At 46.1% G+C, this 12017-nt stretch overlaps 2 protein-coding genes across 2 annotated transcripts; both read right to left on the reverse strand.

The window, feature by feature from the left end:
* Nucleotides 1–428: 428 nt before the first annotated feature.
* Nucleotides 429–1322, reverse strand: LOC125596361. The gene has a single exon (XM_048771535.1). The coding sequence runs from the start codon at nt 1320–1322 to the stop codon at nt 429–431; it is 894 nt and encodes a 297-aa protein (XP_048627492.1).
* Nucleotides 1323–10479: 9157 nt separating this feature from the next.
* LOC106354751 lies at nt 10480–11031 on the reverse strand. Its single transcript, XM_013794777.1, has 2 exons — nt 10983–11031; nt 10480–10910 (listed from the first exon to the last, which is right to left on the reverse strand). The coding sequence occupies exons 1-2, from the start codon at nt 11029–11031 to the stop codon at nt 10480–10482; spliced, it is 480 nt and encodes a 159-aa protein (XP_013650231.1).
* Between the last annotated feature and the right edge of the window lie 986 nt (nt 11032–12017).

The following is a 12017-nucleotide window of genomic DNA, read 5'->3' on the forward strand; positions in this document are numbered from 1 at the left end:
ACCTCGTACCCTTTCAAAGGCACGACTAACAGATCTGCCACAAACTCTTTGCCTTGAATGACCAATGGAACATTCTTGATACACTGATTTGCTTGAAGGGTTCGGTCTGCGGGGGTCAAGACGGCCACGTTTATCCTGTCAACCACAAAACAATCCCAAAACCGGGCAGCTACTTCAGGGGTCACAAAACTATGTGTTGCCCCCGAGTCGAACAATACATGTGTGGGTTTACCAGCAACATGTATGGTTCCTGCCACAGTAATCCAATCAACAATATCTTAATCACAAAAATACTAATCAAAATTCTCACAACCATCAATCATCATCCTAAATTTCTAAACGCGCAACCTAGCGATCAAGCAATCTATACTAACCAGCATACTAACTAGATTCCAGCAACTAAATTTCCATTCAATAAAAAGAGGAGGTTAAGCACCCACAATACCTGTGATGGGACCGCTTGACGGTCCTGCATTGTCTGGGTTTTCTACACCTAAGGCATAAACTCTACCTCCTAGGTTTTGCTTCTTTGGTGCTGGCTCAATAGCTGGACGGCTAGGAGGAGCTCGGATTGCGAGAGGGGTCGCAGGGATTGGCTTGTTTGGACATGACGATGCATAATGGCCCTTCATACCGCAAGAGAAACAAGTAACATCTTCCATCCTTATAGATGAATAACCCTGCTGGTTACTCCGTTGTCTGTTGGGACAAAACTTAGAAATATGTCCCGGTTGATCACATATGTAACACACCACAGTGTTACCACGATTGTTGGCTTGGCCTCCAAATCCTCGCCCTTTTCCTTTGTAAGATCTTGGACCCTTGTTGAAATTTGGCCTTTCTCCTTGGCTAAACTTGGTGTGTCCACCAGAATGTGGTAAGGTCTTCCTTTCAGCCTCCAATACAGTTTCAACATTAACAGCTTTTTCCACTAGCTCAGATAAGCTGCTAAAGTTGCTTCCAGCTAAACGACTTCCAAGCTCCGGCTTCAATCCGTACATAAAGTTACGGATCATAGTTGCTTCATCTTCACGCCCATCAAAGACATGTCGCCTCAACCTTGTGAACTCAGATTCGTAACTCCTCACTGGCCTATCTCCTTGAACAAGGTTCATGAACTGGCGCTCCAATCGATGCTTTGCTTCTGGAGGAAAGTATTTCCTCTCAAACTCTCCCTTGAACGACTCCCATGATGTGATGTTGTGTCCACGCTGTCTGTCTATGCTGTCCCACCATCCTGTGGCGTCGCCTTCCAAGTAGTACACAGCGATCTTCTTCTTATACTCCTCCGGGCACTCCATGGCTTCAAAATTCTTCTCCATCATAGTAATCCACTTGTCGGCCTCAATAGGATCGGATCCTCCTTTGAACTTGTAGGATCCAATGTTCTTCATGGTAGATAATAGCTTGGAAACTTCAGGGGGTTGAGTACGCCTGCCTTGGTTACCAAGTGCCTCGGTCATCACGTCATGTAAAAGCTTAAGGGTGTTTTCGGTTCCATGATCTTGTGGTCTTTCGGTGGCACGGTTCTGATCTGGCCTTGGGTTTGATTGAACGGATTGATCATGTTGATGTCTCTGGTCCCAATTACGACTTGGGCCAATACTCGCCAAACTGTCTTCTCTCACTCTAGTCCTGTTACCGTAAACAGGAAAAGATCTTGTTCTCTGCAGAGGGCTCCTATCGTGTCCAAACATCTCACTAATGCCATTTCCATTATCCTGATCTGATCTGTGACCCAATCCTCCGCCTGTCCAATCCATACCCTCTCCCCATATCCGACCTCGTCCATCATCACCTGTCCCGCGATTAGCCATCTGCACACAATAAAAAGGGTAAGTCATATTCCTACCACGGGAAGCGGCTGGTTTCCTAATCATCTTTTTGCGACTCCTTTGACTCGATAAAACCGTTAAAAAAAGCACTTGTGTCACGCATGGACGAAACCATGCTCTGATACCACCTCTGTAACACCCCCGAACCGTTCTAGGCATAGGTCAAACCACCGGCCAACAATCAAACAAGAACATGACCGACGGCCCGACCGTCTACCAAGGCTCAGGAGCGCTACAAGACGGGTTAACGGGCAATCCAGCCAAAGTTACAAAAAGTGCAATTTGTAACTAGGCCAGGCCGCCCACTAACACGTCCCGTCAGACCAAAGCCTAAGGCTTCTCAACCCGTACTCCAATCTGACGTTGTGTTAGCTCGGACAAGCTAATATCAGAACAACAAGGCAGTTTCACAAAACATTCGCTTTATTTATCTTATATAATATCTGGTTTACAATACACAAAATATTATACAAGTGGTGGCATGCCAAGAAAGCGAAAGTACATACTTATAGTCTGAAAGCGTCTTAAGCAAAAAGATGCAAATCTACACCAGCCAGCCTAGCCTCCCGCGCTTTCTACGAGCTCACTACTGGTCACCTGAAAACAACAACGAGTGAGGAGTGAGTAATCTAGCATTACTCAGCGAGTTACAATCCCCCACTAACAAATACAACCCCTCGCTATCCCACCCCAAACAATCTAAAGCGAGAGGTTCACCTAACAACACAATTTAATAACAATAAGCAATATTCGAAATACGCAGCGGTAAACCATAGCAAGATAACTAGCATTACGCTAATTACTAGCTTATCACCAAACTCAAACTCGATTTAAACCAGGGTTTAACAACCCAAAACACGATATAATATATATAACAAACTCGGGCCCTGGTGACGTTAGGTTCCTCCTTCACTATCGGCAATATCCTATCTCCCTACCACAAAGGCCGGAAGAAGGAACTTTCAACCGACCGCGGCCCACAGTCCTTCGGGTCACCGCGCGACAGCCCACAGTCCTTCGGGTCACTGTCCCATTACACCGTCGTGTAATACTCAGCCATAGTACATGACACCGTTCGTCTGAGTCTTCCCGATCCAGCGAATAAGGGGTTTCCTTGAACCCGCCGGGTACGAGGTCTGAAGGAACACTAACTCACCCCAATATGCCTAGCATTGTGGGTTACACAAATGCTATCGGCCAATATACGATTAATACTAAACCCGGTAAAAATAACACAAGGTTTCAAGTAATAATCACAACACAATCAACCACATTCCAGAATCTAGCATAAAGACTAATTCCAGAATACCTAACTATCCACAACTTAGCGATATCATCTAAGCATTCTGCATTCGCTAACTAACCAATCAACCTAACCATTAGCATGCTACTACGGTTCTCAAGCAATAACTAAGCATGCTATCAACTTAAACAACATAACCTCAATTATTAACTACTCAAACCGTTACTCAGTTAGACCTGGCCTCCTGCCATGATCCAACTTCCAAGTAACGGGACCCTGCATAAAAACAACTCAGCAATCAATTGATTATAACTCACAGTTTTTGGTTGACCGTGGCCTTGACCCCAAACCCGACTTCTGTGATCCGAACCCTTTCCCGACCTTCACAAGTAGACCCACGTCTGGACTGATCTTCACTTGAACTGGTCTCCACTAGAACTGATCTCTCTTCACTTGAACAGAATCTTCTCCAAGTGCTGACTCAAAATCGGCAGAGTAACTGTTCTCGAAAACTGCCTAAATCGCTCGAAAACTATCGAAACTCGATCTTTCTTTCTTTGCTTTCTCTCTCACGTTTTTCTCTGAGTTTCAGGTGTGCTGGATGGTTTAAAATGATCTGGGGTCGTGGGGTTTATATAGGATGCAGCAACCAATCAGAACAAGCCGTGTGGCAGCCCGTGTGTCGCCTCGCATGGCTCCGGACGCATGCGTCGCGGCACCTCGTGCTCCACATGTCTGATGGCATGACCAGGACATCATGCAGAGTGACACCATGCCCTCCAGATGTCTGATCCACGGCCTGACCTCATCCAGATTGACACTCCGCACACACATGTCGCTCAGCATGCTCCGATCGCAGGTTTCGCGGCACCTCGTGCTTCTGGGTGTCAATCAGCATGCTGTGCTCTCCTGGGCTTCAACACCTCCTGCTTCCCTTGCCACATACCATGCCAGGCAGGTTACATCACGTCCTTATCTCATAGATAAGGCCAGCTCGAGCTTCTCGGTCCATTCGACTGATTTCGACCCTTCTGATGAATTTTCGTCCCGCGATCAATCCCGAATATTTTTCTACGCCCGTTCTGATGAGATGAATATTTTTAATAAACTCCAAGTGAATCCTGACCTTGATGGAAAATATTTCTCGAGCCTCCGGCTTCCTCGAAAAATTGATAATACCAAAATTAGGGTTTTCGCCCAACTTCGGGTTTTCCCGTCGTGCTTCAATCCCGTCGTGCTTGCTTCCCGTCCTGCTTAATTCCCGTCCTGCTTCCGACTTATAATGTCTTCAGAATAATATTTTACTGATACGAAGACATTCTGAGAAAACTTCGCGATGAAGAAACGTCAATCTTCAAAAACGTCGAGCTTCTAAACCGTCGTGCTTCAAAAATGTGATTCTTCCAAAACATCCTTCTGATCAATCTAACACTTTTCTAACCATGGTCCAGCAGCTTATGGTTCACCCATGATCAATTCTTTGACCATCCATTGCCCGCGGTACGACCACTAAATAATAATATTTTTTTTTTTTTTTTTTTAACGGGTTTCTACACCCCCGGACGTCCTGTGTGTACTGAACAGACAGCCCACGTGGGCCAAAATCACCCGAACAGTCCGCGGGAAGGGTCAGCTTGCTGAGTCCTAGGACCAACGTGCTGATATGTGTACTGATGGACAGCCACTGACGTTATGTGTGTGCTGACGGACACACACGGACACACACGGACAGCCACAGACGTCCTGTGTGTGCTGATAGACACACACGGACGTCCTGTGTGTGCTGATGGACACCCACTGACGTCCTGTGTGTACTGAACAAACAGCCCACGTGGGCCAAAATCATCCGAACAGTCCACGGGAAGGGTCAGCGTGCTGAGTCCAAGGACCAACGTGATGATATGTGTACTGATGGACAGCCACAAACGTCCTGTGTGTGCTGACGGACACACACGGACACACACGGACAGCCACGGACGTCCTGTGTGTGCTGACGGACACCCACGGACGTCTTGTGGTTGCTGACGGACACCCACGGACGTCCTGTGTGTACTGAACACACAGCCCACGTGGGCCAAAATCACCGAACAGTCCACGGGAAGGGCCAGCGTGCTGAGTCCAAGGACCAACGTGCTGATATGTGTACTGATGGACAGCCACGGACGTCCTATGTGCGCTGATGGACACACACGGACAGCCACGGACGTCCTGTGTGTACTGACGGAGAGCCACAGACGTCCTGTGTGTGCTGGCGGACACCCACGGACGTCCTGTGTGTACTGAACAGACATCCCACGTGGGCCAAAATCACCCAAACAGTCCACGGGAAGGGCCAGCGTGCTGAGTCCAAGGACCAGCGTGCTGATATGTGTACTGATGGACAGCCACAGACGTTCTGTGTGTGCTGACAGACACACACGGACAGCCACGGACGTCCTGTGTGTGCTGACGGACACACACGGACGTCCTGTGTGTACTGAACAGTTAGCCCACGTGGGCCAAAATCACCCACGGACAGCCAAAATCACCCGAGAAGCCAAAAATTTAAAAATAAATATTTTTGAAGAAATTTTTCTGAAAGGAAACATCCAAAATATGTCAACAAAGAGTTTAGGATGTCGAGTGTTGATCAAAAGTTGCTGTAGAAATCCGTTTAGACCACGAAACACCGAACTTTGTAGCATGCAAAATACATGGTTAGAAGCAAAAGAAATCGTGAAAATGTACCAGAAAATAGCTTTATCCATTCTTATGAAGCATGCAAAAAATCAGATTCAAATTCGAAGTATTTTTTTTTACATTAAAAATACTCCCGGAACACAACCAATGTCTACTGGTGACAAACTGAAAAATAGTGTTTTGTCTATATAAGGGGTAGGCACTCTTTTGAGCCTACCCTCAGTACCCGAATGAATATGTAATGTTGGACTGCTCGGTCCAACACTATCGATGGCTAGGTTAAGGTCGTTGGCCAGATTGTCTCCGGTGAATTTTCCGGTAACTTTTCCGGTGAATTTTCCGGCGGACCGTTTTGTCCCTAACTTCAAATTTTCGCGCTTGTGTGGTCTTGGCCTGGTTTCACCCGTCTTCCAGTTGCTCTTTTGATTACATATCAAGAGTGGTTGGAAAGATTGATTTTAGCGGGGCAAATGAACATTTGGCGTATGAGTGGTGATTGGATAGCTAGTGTTTGTAGGCTCTGTGCTCGCGCACCCAACTACAGACCAACTATCCTCCTCAGTTTCTTCACTAGCGTAGTTTTATGCTTGTTGAACTGATCTGGGGCATGTGTTGCATACCTATCTAGAAGGAATTTTTAAGCTTTGCTTAAAATGTTGTTTGCGGCATCTCCTTCAGTGGGGAAGTCGTGAACACATAAGCCGGCACTTGTGATCCTTGCGTCTTTGCATAATTTATGCATTGTTCGCAAAGGTGAATAAGCTGTTTGCTGAGATCTCGGTTGCGGAAATATTGTGGCGGTGACTCGAAGAAATTATGTCCCGCTAAGCACGTTTGTCTCCGGACAAAAGATGACGGTCAAGTCTGCGTCTGTTCCCACTTTCCATGTGTTTGCGGGAATATTACGTGGTCTTGCCCTGATTTATGAATGCTACCTGGTTGATCCTGCCAGTAGTCATATGCTTGTCTCAAAGATTAAGCCATGCATGTGTAAGTATGAACGAATTCAGACTGTGAAACTGCGAATGGCTAATTAAATCAGTTAAAGTTTGTTTGATGGTAACTACTACTCGGATAACCGTAGTAATTCTAGAGCTAATACGTGCAACAAACCCCGACTTCTGGAAGGGATACATTTATTAGATAAAAGGTCGACGCGGGCTGTGCCCGTTGCTCTGATGATTCATGATAACTCGACGGATCGCATGGCCTTAGTGCTGGCGACGCATCATTCAAATTTCTGCCATGTCAACTTTTGATGGTAGGATAGTGGCCTACCATGGTGGTAACGGGTGATGGAGAATTAGGGTTCGATTCCGGGGAGGGAGCCTGAGAAACGGCTACCACATCCAAGGAAGGCAGCAGGCGTGCAAATTACCCAATCCTGACACGGGGAGGTAGTGACAATAAATAACAATACCGGGCTCTTTGAGTCTGGTAATTGGAATGAGTACAATCTAAAGCCCTTAACGAGGATCCACTGGAGGGCAAGTCTGGTGCCAGCAGCCGCAGTAATTCCAGCTCCAATAACGTATATTTAAGTTGTTGCAGTTAAAAAGCTCGTAGTTGAACTTTGGGATGGGTCGCCCGGTCCGCCTTCGGTGAGCACCGGTCGGCTTGTCTCTTCCGTCGGTGATATGCTCCTGGCCTTAACTAGCCAGGTCGTTCCTCCGGTGCTGTTACTTTGAAGAAATTAGAGTGCTCAAAGCAAGCCATACTGTCTTCTCTCACTCTAGTAATGTTATCGTAAACAGGTAAAGATCTTGTTCTCTGCAGATGGCTCCTATCGTGTCCAAACATCTCACTGATTCCATTTCCATTATTCTTATCTGATCTGTAACTCAATCCTCTGCCTGTCCAATCCATACCCTCTCCCCATATCCGACCTCGTCCATCATCACCTGCCCGCGATTAGCCATCTGCACACAATCAAAAGGGTAAGTCATAATCCTACTACGGGAAGCGGCTGGTTTCCTAATCATCATTTTGCGACTCCTTTGACTCTATAAAATCGTTAAAAAGCACTTGTGTCACGCATGGACGAAACCATGCTCTGATACCACCTCTGTAACACCCCCGAACCATTTTAGGCATAGGTCGAACCACCGGCCAACAATCAAAGAAGAACATGACCGATGGCCCGACCGTCTACCAAGGTTCAGGAGCGCTACATGATGGGTTAACGGGAAATCCAGCCAAAGTTACAAAAAGTGCAATTCGTAACTAGACCAGGCCGCCCACTAACACGTCCCATCAGACAAAAGCCTAAGGCTTCTCAACCCATACTCCAATCTGACGTTGTGTTAGCTCGGACAAGCTAATATCAGAACAACCAGGCATTTTCACAAAACATTCACTTTATTTATCTTATATAATATCTGGTTTACAATACACAAAATATTATACAAGTGGTGGCATGCCAAGAAAGCGAAAGTACATACTTATATTCTGAAAGCGTCTTAAGCAAAAAGATGCAAATCTACACCAGCCAGCCTAGCCTCCCGCGCCTTCTACGAGCTCACTACTGGTAACCTGAAAACAACAACGAGTGAGGGGTGATTTAACAAATACAACCCCTCGCTATCCCACCCCGAACAATCTAAAGCGAGAGGTTCGCCAAACAACACAATTCAATAACAATAAGCAATATCCAAAATACACAGCGGAAACGATAGCAAGATAACTAGCATTATGCTAATTATTAGCTCATCACCAAACTCAAACTCGATTTAAACCAGGGTTTAACAACCCAAAACACGATATAATATGTATAACAAACTCAGGCCCTGGTGACGTTATGTTCCTCCTTCACTATCGGCAATATCCTATCTTCCTACCACAAAGGCCAGAAGAAGGAACTTTCAACCGACCGCGGCCCACTGTCCTTCGGGTCACCGCGCGACAGTCCACAGTCCTTCGGGTCACTACCACATTACACCGTCATGTAATAACTCAGCCATAGGCCATGGCCCCGTCTATCTGAGTCTTCCCGATCCAGCGAATAAGGGGTTTCCTTGAACCCGCCGGGTACGAGGTCTGAAGGAACACTAACTCACCCCAATATGCCTAGCATTGTGGGTTACACAAATTCTATCGGCCAATATACGATTAATACTAACCCCGGTAAAAATAACACAAGGTTTCTAGGATTAATTACCACACAATCAACACATCCACCTCAAACATGCCTAGCATTGTGTGTTACACAAATGCTCTATGGCCAATATATGATTAATACTAAAACCGGTAAAATAACACAAGGTTCCTAGTATTAATCGCAAATTAACACAATCAATCATATTCCAGAATCTAACATAAGACTAATTCCAGAATACGTAACTATCCACAACTTAGCGATATCATCTAAGCATTCCGCATTCGCTAACTAACCAATCAACCTAACCATTAGCATGCTACTACGGTTCTCAAGCAATAACAAGCATGCTATCAACTTAATCAACCTAACCTCAATTTTTAACTAGTCAAACCGTTACTCAGTTAGACCTGTCCTCCTGCCATGATCCAACTTCCAAGTAACGGGACCCTGCATGAAAACAACTCAGCAATCAATTGATTATAACTCACAGTTTTTGGTTGACCGTGGCGTTGACCCCAAACCCAACTTCTGTGATCCGAACCCTTTCCCGACCTTCACAAGTAGACCCTCTTCTTGACTGATCTCCACTTGAACTGGTCTCCACTAGAACTGATTTCTCTTCACTTGAAAAGAACCTTTTCTAGATGCTGACTCCAAATCGGCAGAGTAAATGTTCTCGAAAACTGCTTAAATCGCTCGAAAACTATCGAAACTCGATCTTTCATTCTTTGCTTTCTCTTTACGTTTGGAACTAGGTTTGATGTGTTCTGGATGGGTTGAAATGAGAGGGGGTCGTGGACTATTTATAGGAATCAGCAACCAATCAGGAACAAGCCGTGTGGCAGCCCGTATGTCCGTTCGCATGGCTCCAGGCGCATGCGCGGCGACACCTCGTGCTTCACATGGCTGGCTGCATGTATCAGTCTCATGCATGATGACACCACGCCCTCTACCTGTCTGGATGCATGGCCTGGCTCCATGCAAGGAGACAGCATGTCCTCCACATGTCTGGCCGCATGCCCCGGTCGCATGCATTGCAACACCTCGTGCTTGGCCGATCCACCTCGTGCTCCACTTGTCATCTTGCATGTACAGGTTGCATGTACTGCAGCACCTCATGATTCCCTTGACACACATACTCCCAGGAGTTTGACACTACGTCCTGAACACATACACATCAAGCCACCTCGAGCTTCTTGGTCAATTCGGCCGATTTCGACCTTTCCGGTGAATTTTTGTCCCGCGATCAATCCCAAATATATTTCTACACCCGTTCTGATGGCCTGAGTATTTTTAATAACCTCCATTTAAACTCTGATCTTAAGGAAAAATATTTCCCGAGCTTCCGGCTTTTTGAAAAATTCCATAATACCGAAATTTAGGGTTTTTCACCCAATTTCCGATCTTCCTGTTGTGGTTCCAAAAGTGTCATTCTTCAAACGTCCTTTGAATCAATCTACCACATTTTCTAACCATTGTCTAGTGGCATATTTGACTCATGGTTTAGACAAGAACAATCTGATCGTCCGCGACTCGACAACCCAAAAGATATTCAACCATTCTCTTTCTTTTTTTTTAAAGGGTTTCTGCATTCTCCCCCCGTTAACAGAATTCGTCCTCGAATTCTAAGGCTCTGAGGGGCCTCCTTCTTCCATCACAACATCCTCTCGGATAAACTCCGGGTGATCGGTTTTAAATCTCGCTTCATCCTCCCAAGTAACATGAATCCTGTTTTGTCTTCTCCAGAACACTTGTACTTGAGCAATCTCACGATTCTTGAGCTTCCGAATACGCCGTTCTGCCAATCTGATTGGTCCTTCCGGATACGTATGGTTTGTCCTCAACTCCTTTAGTCTCTCGGGTTCAACAGCACTTGGATCCCGTATATGTTTCCGAAGCATGGAAACATGAAATACAGGATGTAGATGCATATCCGCTGGCAGATCCAAACGGTAAGCTACCTCACCAACCTTCCCGATGATCTTGTATGGACCAATGAACCTGACCTTAAGTTTCCCGACCTTGCCAAATTTGTCCTTCCCTTTCTGTGCAGTAACTTTCAAATAGACCCAATCTCCTATCTCGAAAGTTACCTCTCTTCTTGACTAGTCTGCGTACTTCTTCTGACGGTCTTGAGCCATCTTCATGTTGGCCTGAATCGTCTCCAGCTTAATCATGGTCTCCTGAACAATAGGTGACCCAAATATTCTTCTTTCGCCCACTTCCGTCCAACACATAGGCGTCTTGCATGGCCTTCCGTATAAAGCTTCATAAGGTCACATCCCTATGCTCGAGTGATGACTGTTGTTATACGAGAACTCAACCAATGGTAAATGCTTCTCCCAGGTTCCTGCCCAATCAAGAATACACATCCGCAGCATGTCCTCGATGGTCCGAATGGTCCTCTCCGTTTGGCCATCTGTTTCTGGATGGAACGCCGTGCTTCTGTACAGTTTAGTTCCCAAGGCTTCTTGCAATGCTTCCCAGAATGATGCTGTGAACCTTGGATCGCGATCTGAGATGATGTCTGAGGGTACACCATGTAACTTCACGATTTGGTCGATGTATAGCTCGGCCAGAACTTCAACTTTATCAGTGTCCCGCATAGGCAAAAAGTGTGTGACCTTGGTTAACGTATCCACAATCACCCATATCGAGTTGTTCGATCTACCTGGAGCAGTGGGTAATCCGGTAATGAAATCCATGGAAATCGAGTCCCATTTCTATTGAGGTATCGGAAGACTTTGTAACAATCCTCCTGGTACTTTCTTCGACTTAAGGCGTCCACAACAACATTCGCTTTACCAGGATGGTAGTGAATCCGTATGTCGTAGTCAGCCACAAACTCCATCCACCTACGCTGGCGCAGGTTGAGATCTGGCTGAGTGAAGAGGTATTTAAGACTTTGATGGTCCGTGTATACCTCCACTTCTTCTCCATACGAATAGGATCTCCAAATTCGCAAAGCGAACACCACGGCCGCTAACTCGAAGTCATGTGTACTGTAGTTATCCTCATGCTTCCGTAGTTGTCGCGAGGCATACGCGATGACTCGCCCATCTTGCATAAGAACACAACCTAACCCAACTCGTGAAGCATCCGTGTAAACCGTGTAAGGTTTACCTTGCTCGGGCAAAGCTAACACAGGTGCGGTCGTGAAGGA

This window comes from Brassica napus, unplaced genomic scaffold, assembly GCF_020379485.1.
Source record: "Brassica napus cultivar Da-Ae unplaced genomic scaffold, Da-Ae ScsIHWf_1200;HRSCAF=1717, whole genome shotgun sequence".
NCBI classification, from domain to species: domain Eukaryota; kingdom Viridiplantae; phylum Streptophyta; class Magnoliopsida; order Brassicales; family Brassicaceae; genus Brassica; species Brassica napus.

Coding starts and splice junctions, on each gene's coding strand:
- LOC125596361 (XM_048771535.1), bottom strand. CDS start 1,322: ATGGAGAAGAATTTTGAAGCCATGGAGTGCCCGGAGGAGTATAAGAAG.
- LOC106354751 (XM_013794777.1), bottom strand. CDS start 11,031: ATGATTAAGCTGGAGACGATTCAGGCCAACATGAAGATGGCTCAAGAC. Junction 10,911..10,982: donor CATGAAGATGGCTCAAGACC/GTCAGAAGAAGT, acceptor TCTATTTGAAAG/TTACTGCACAGAAAGGGAAG.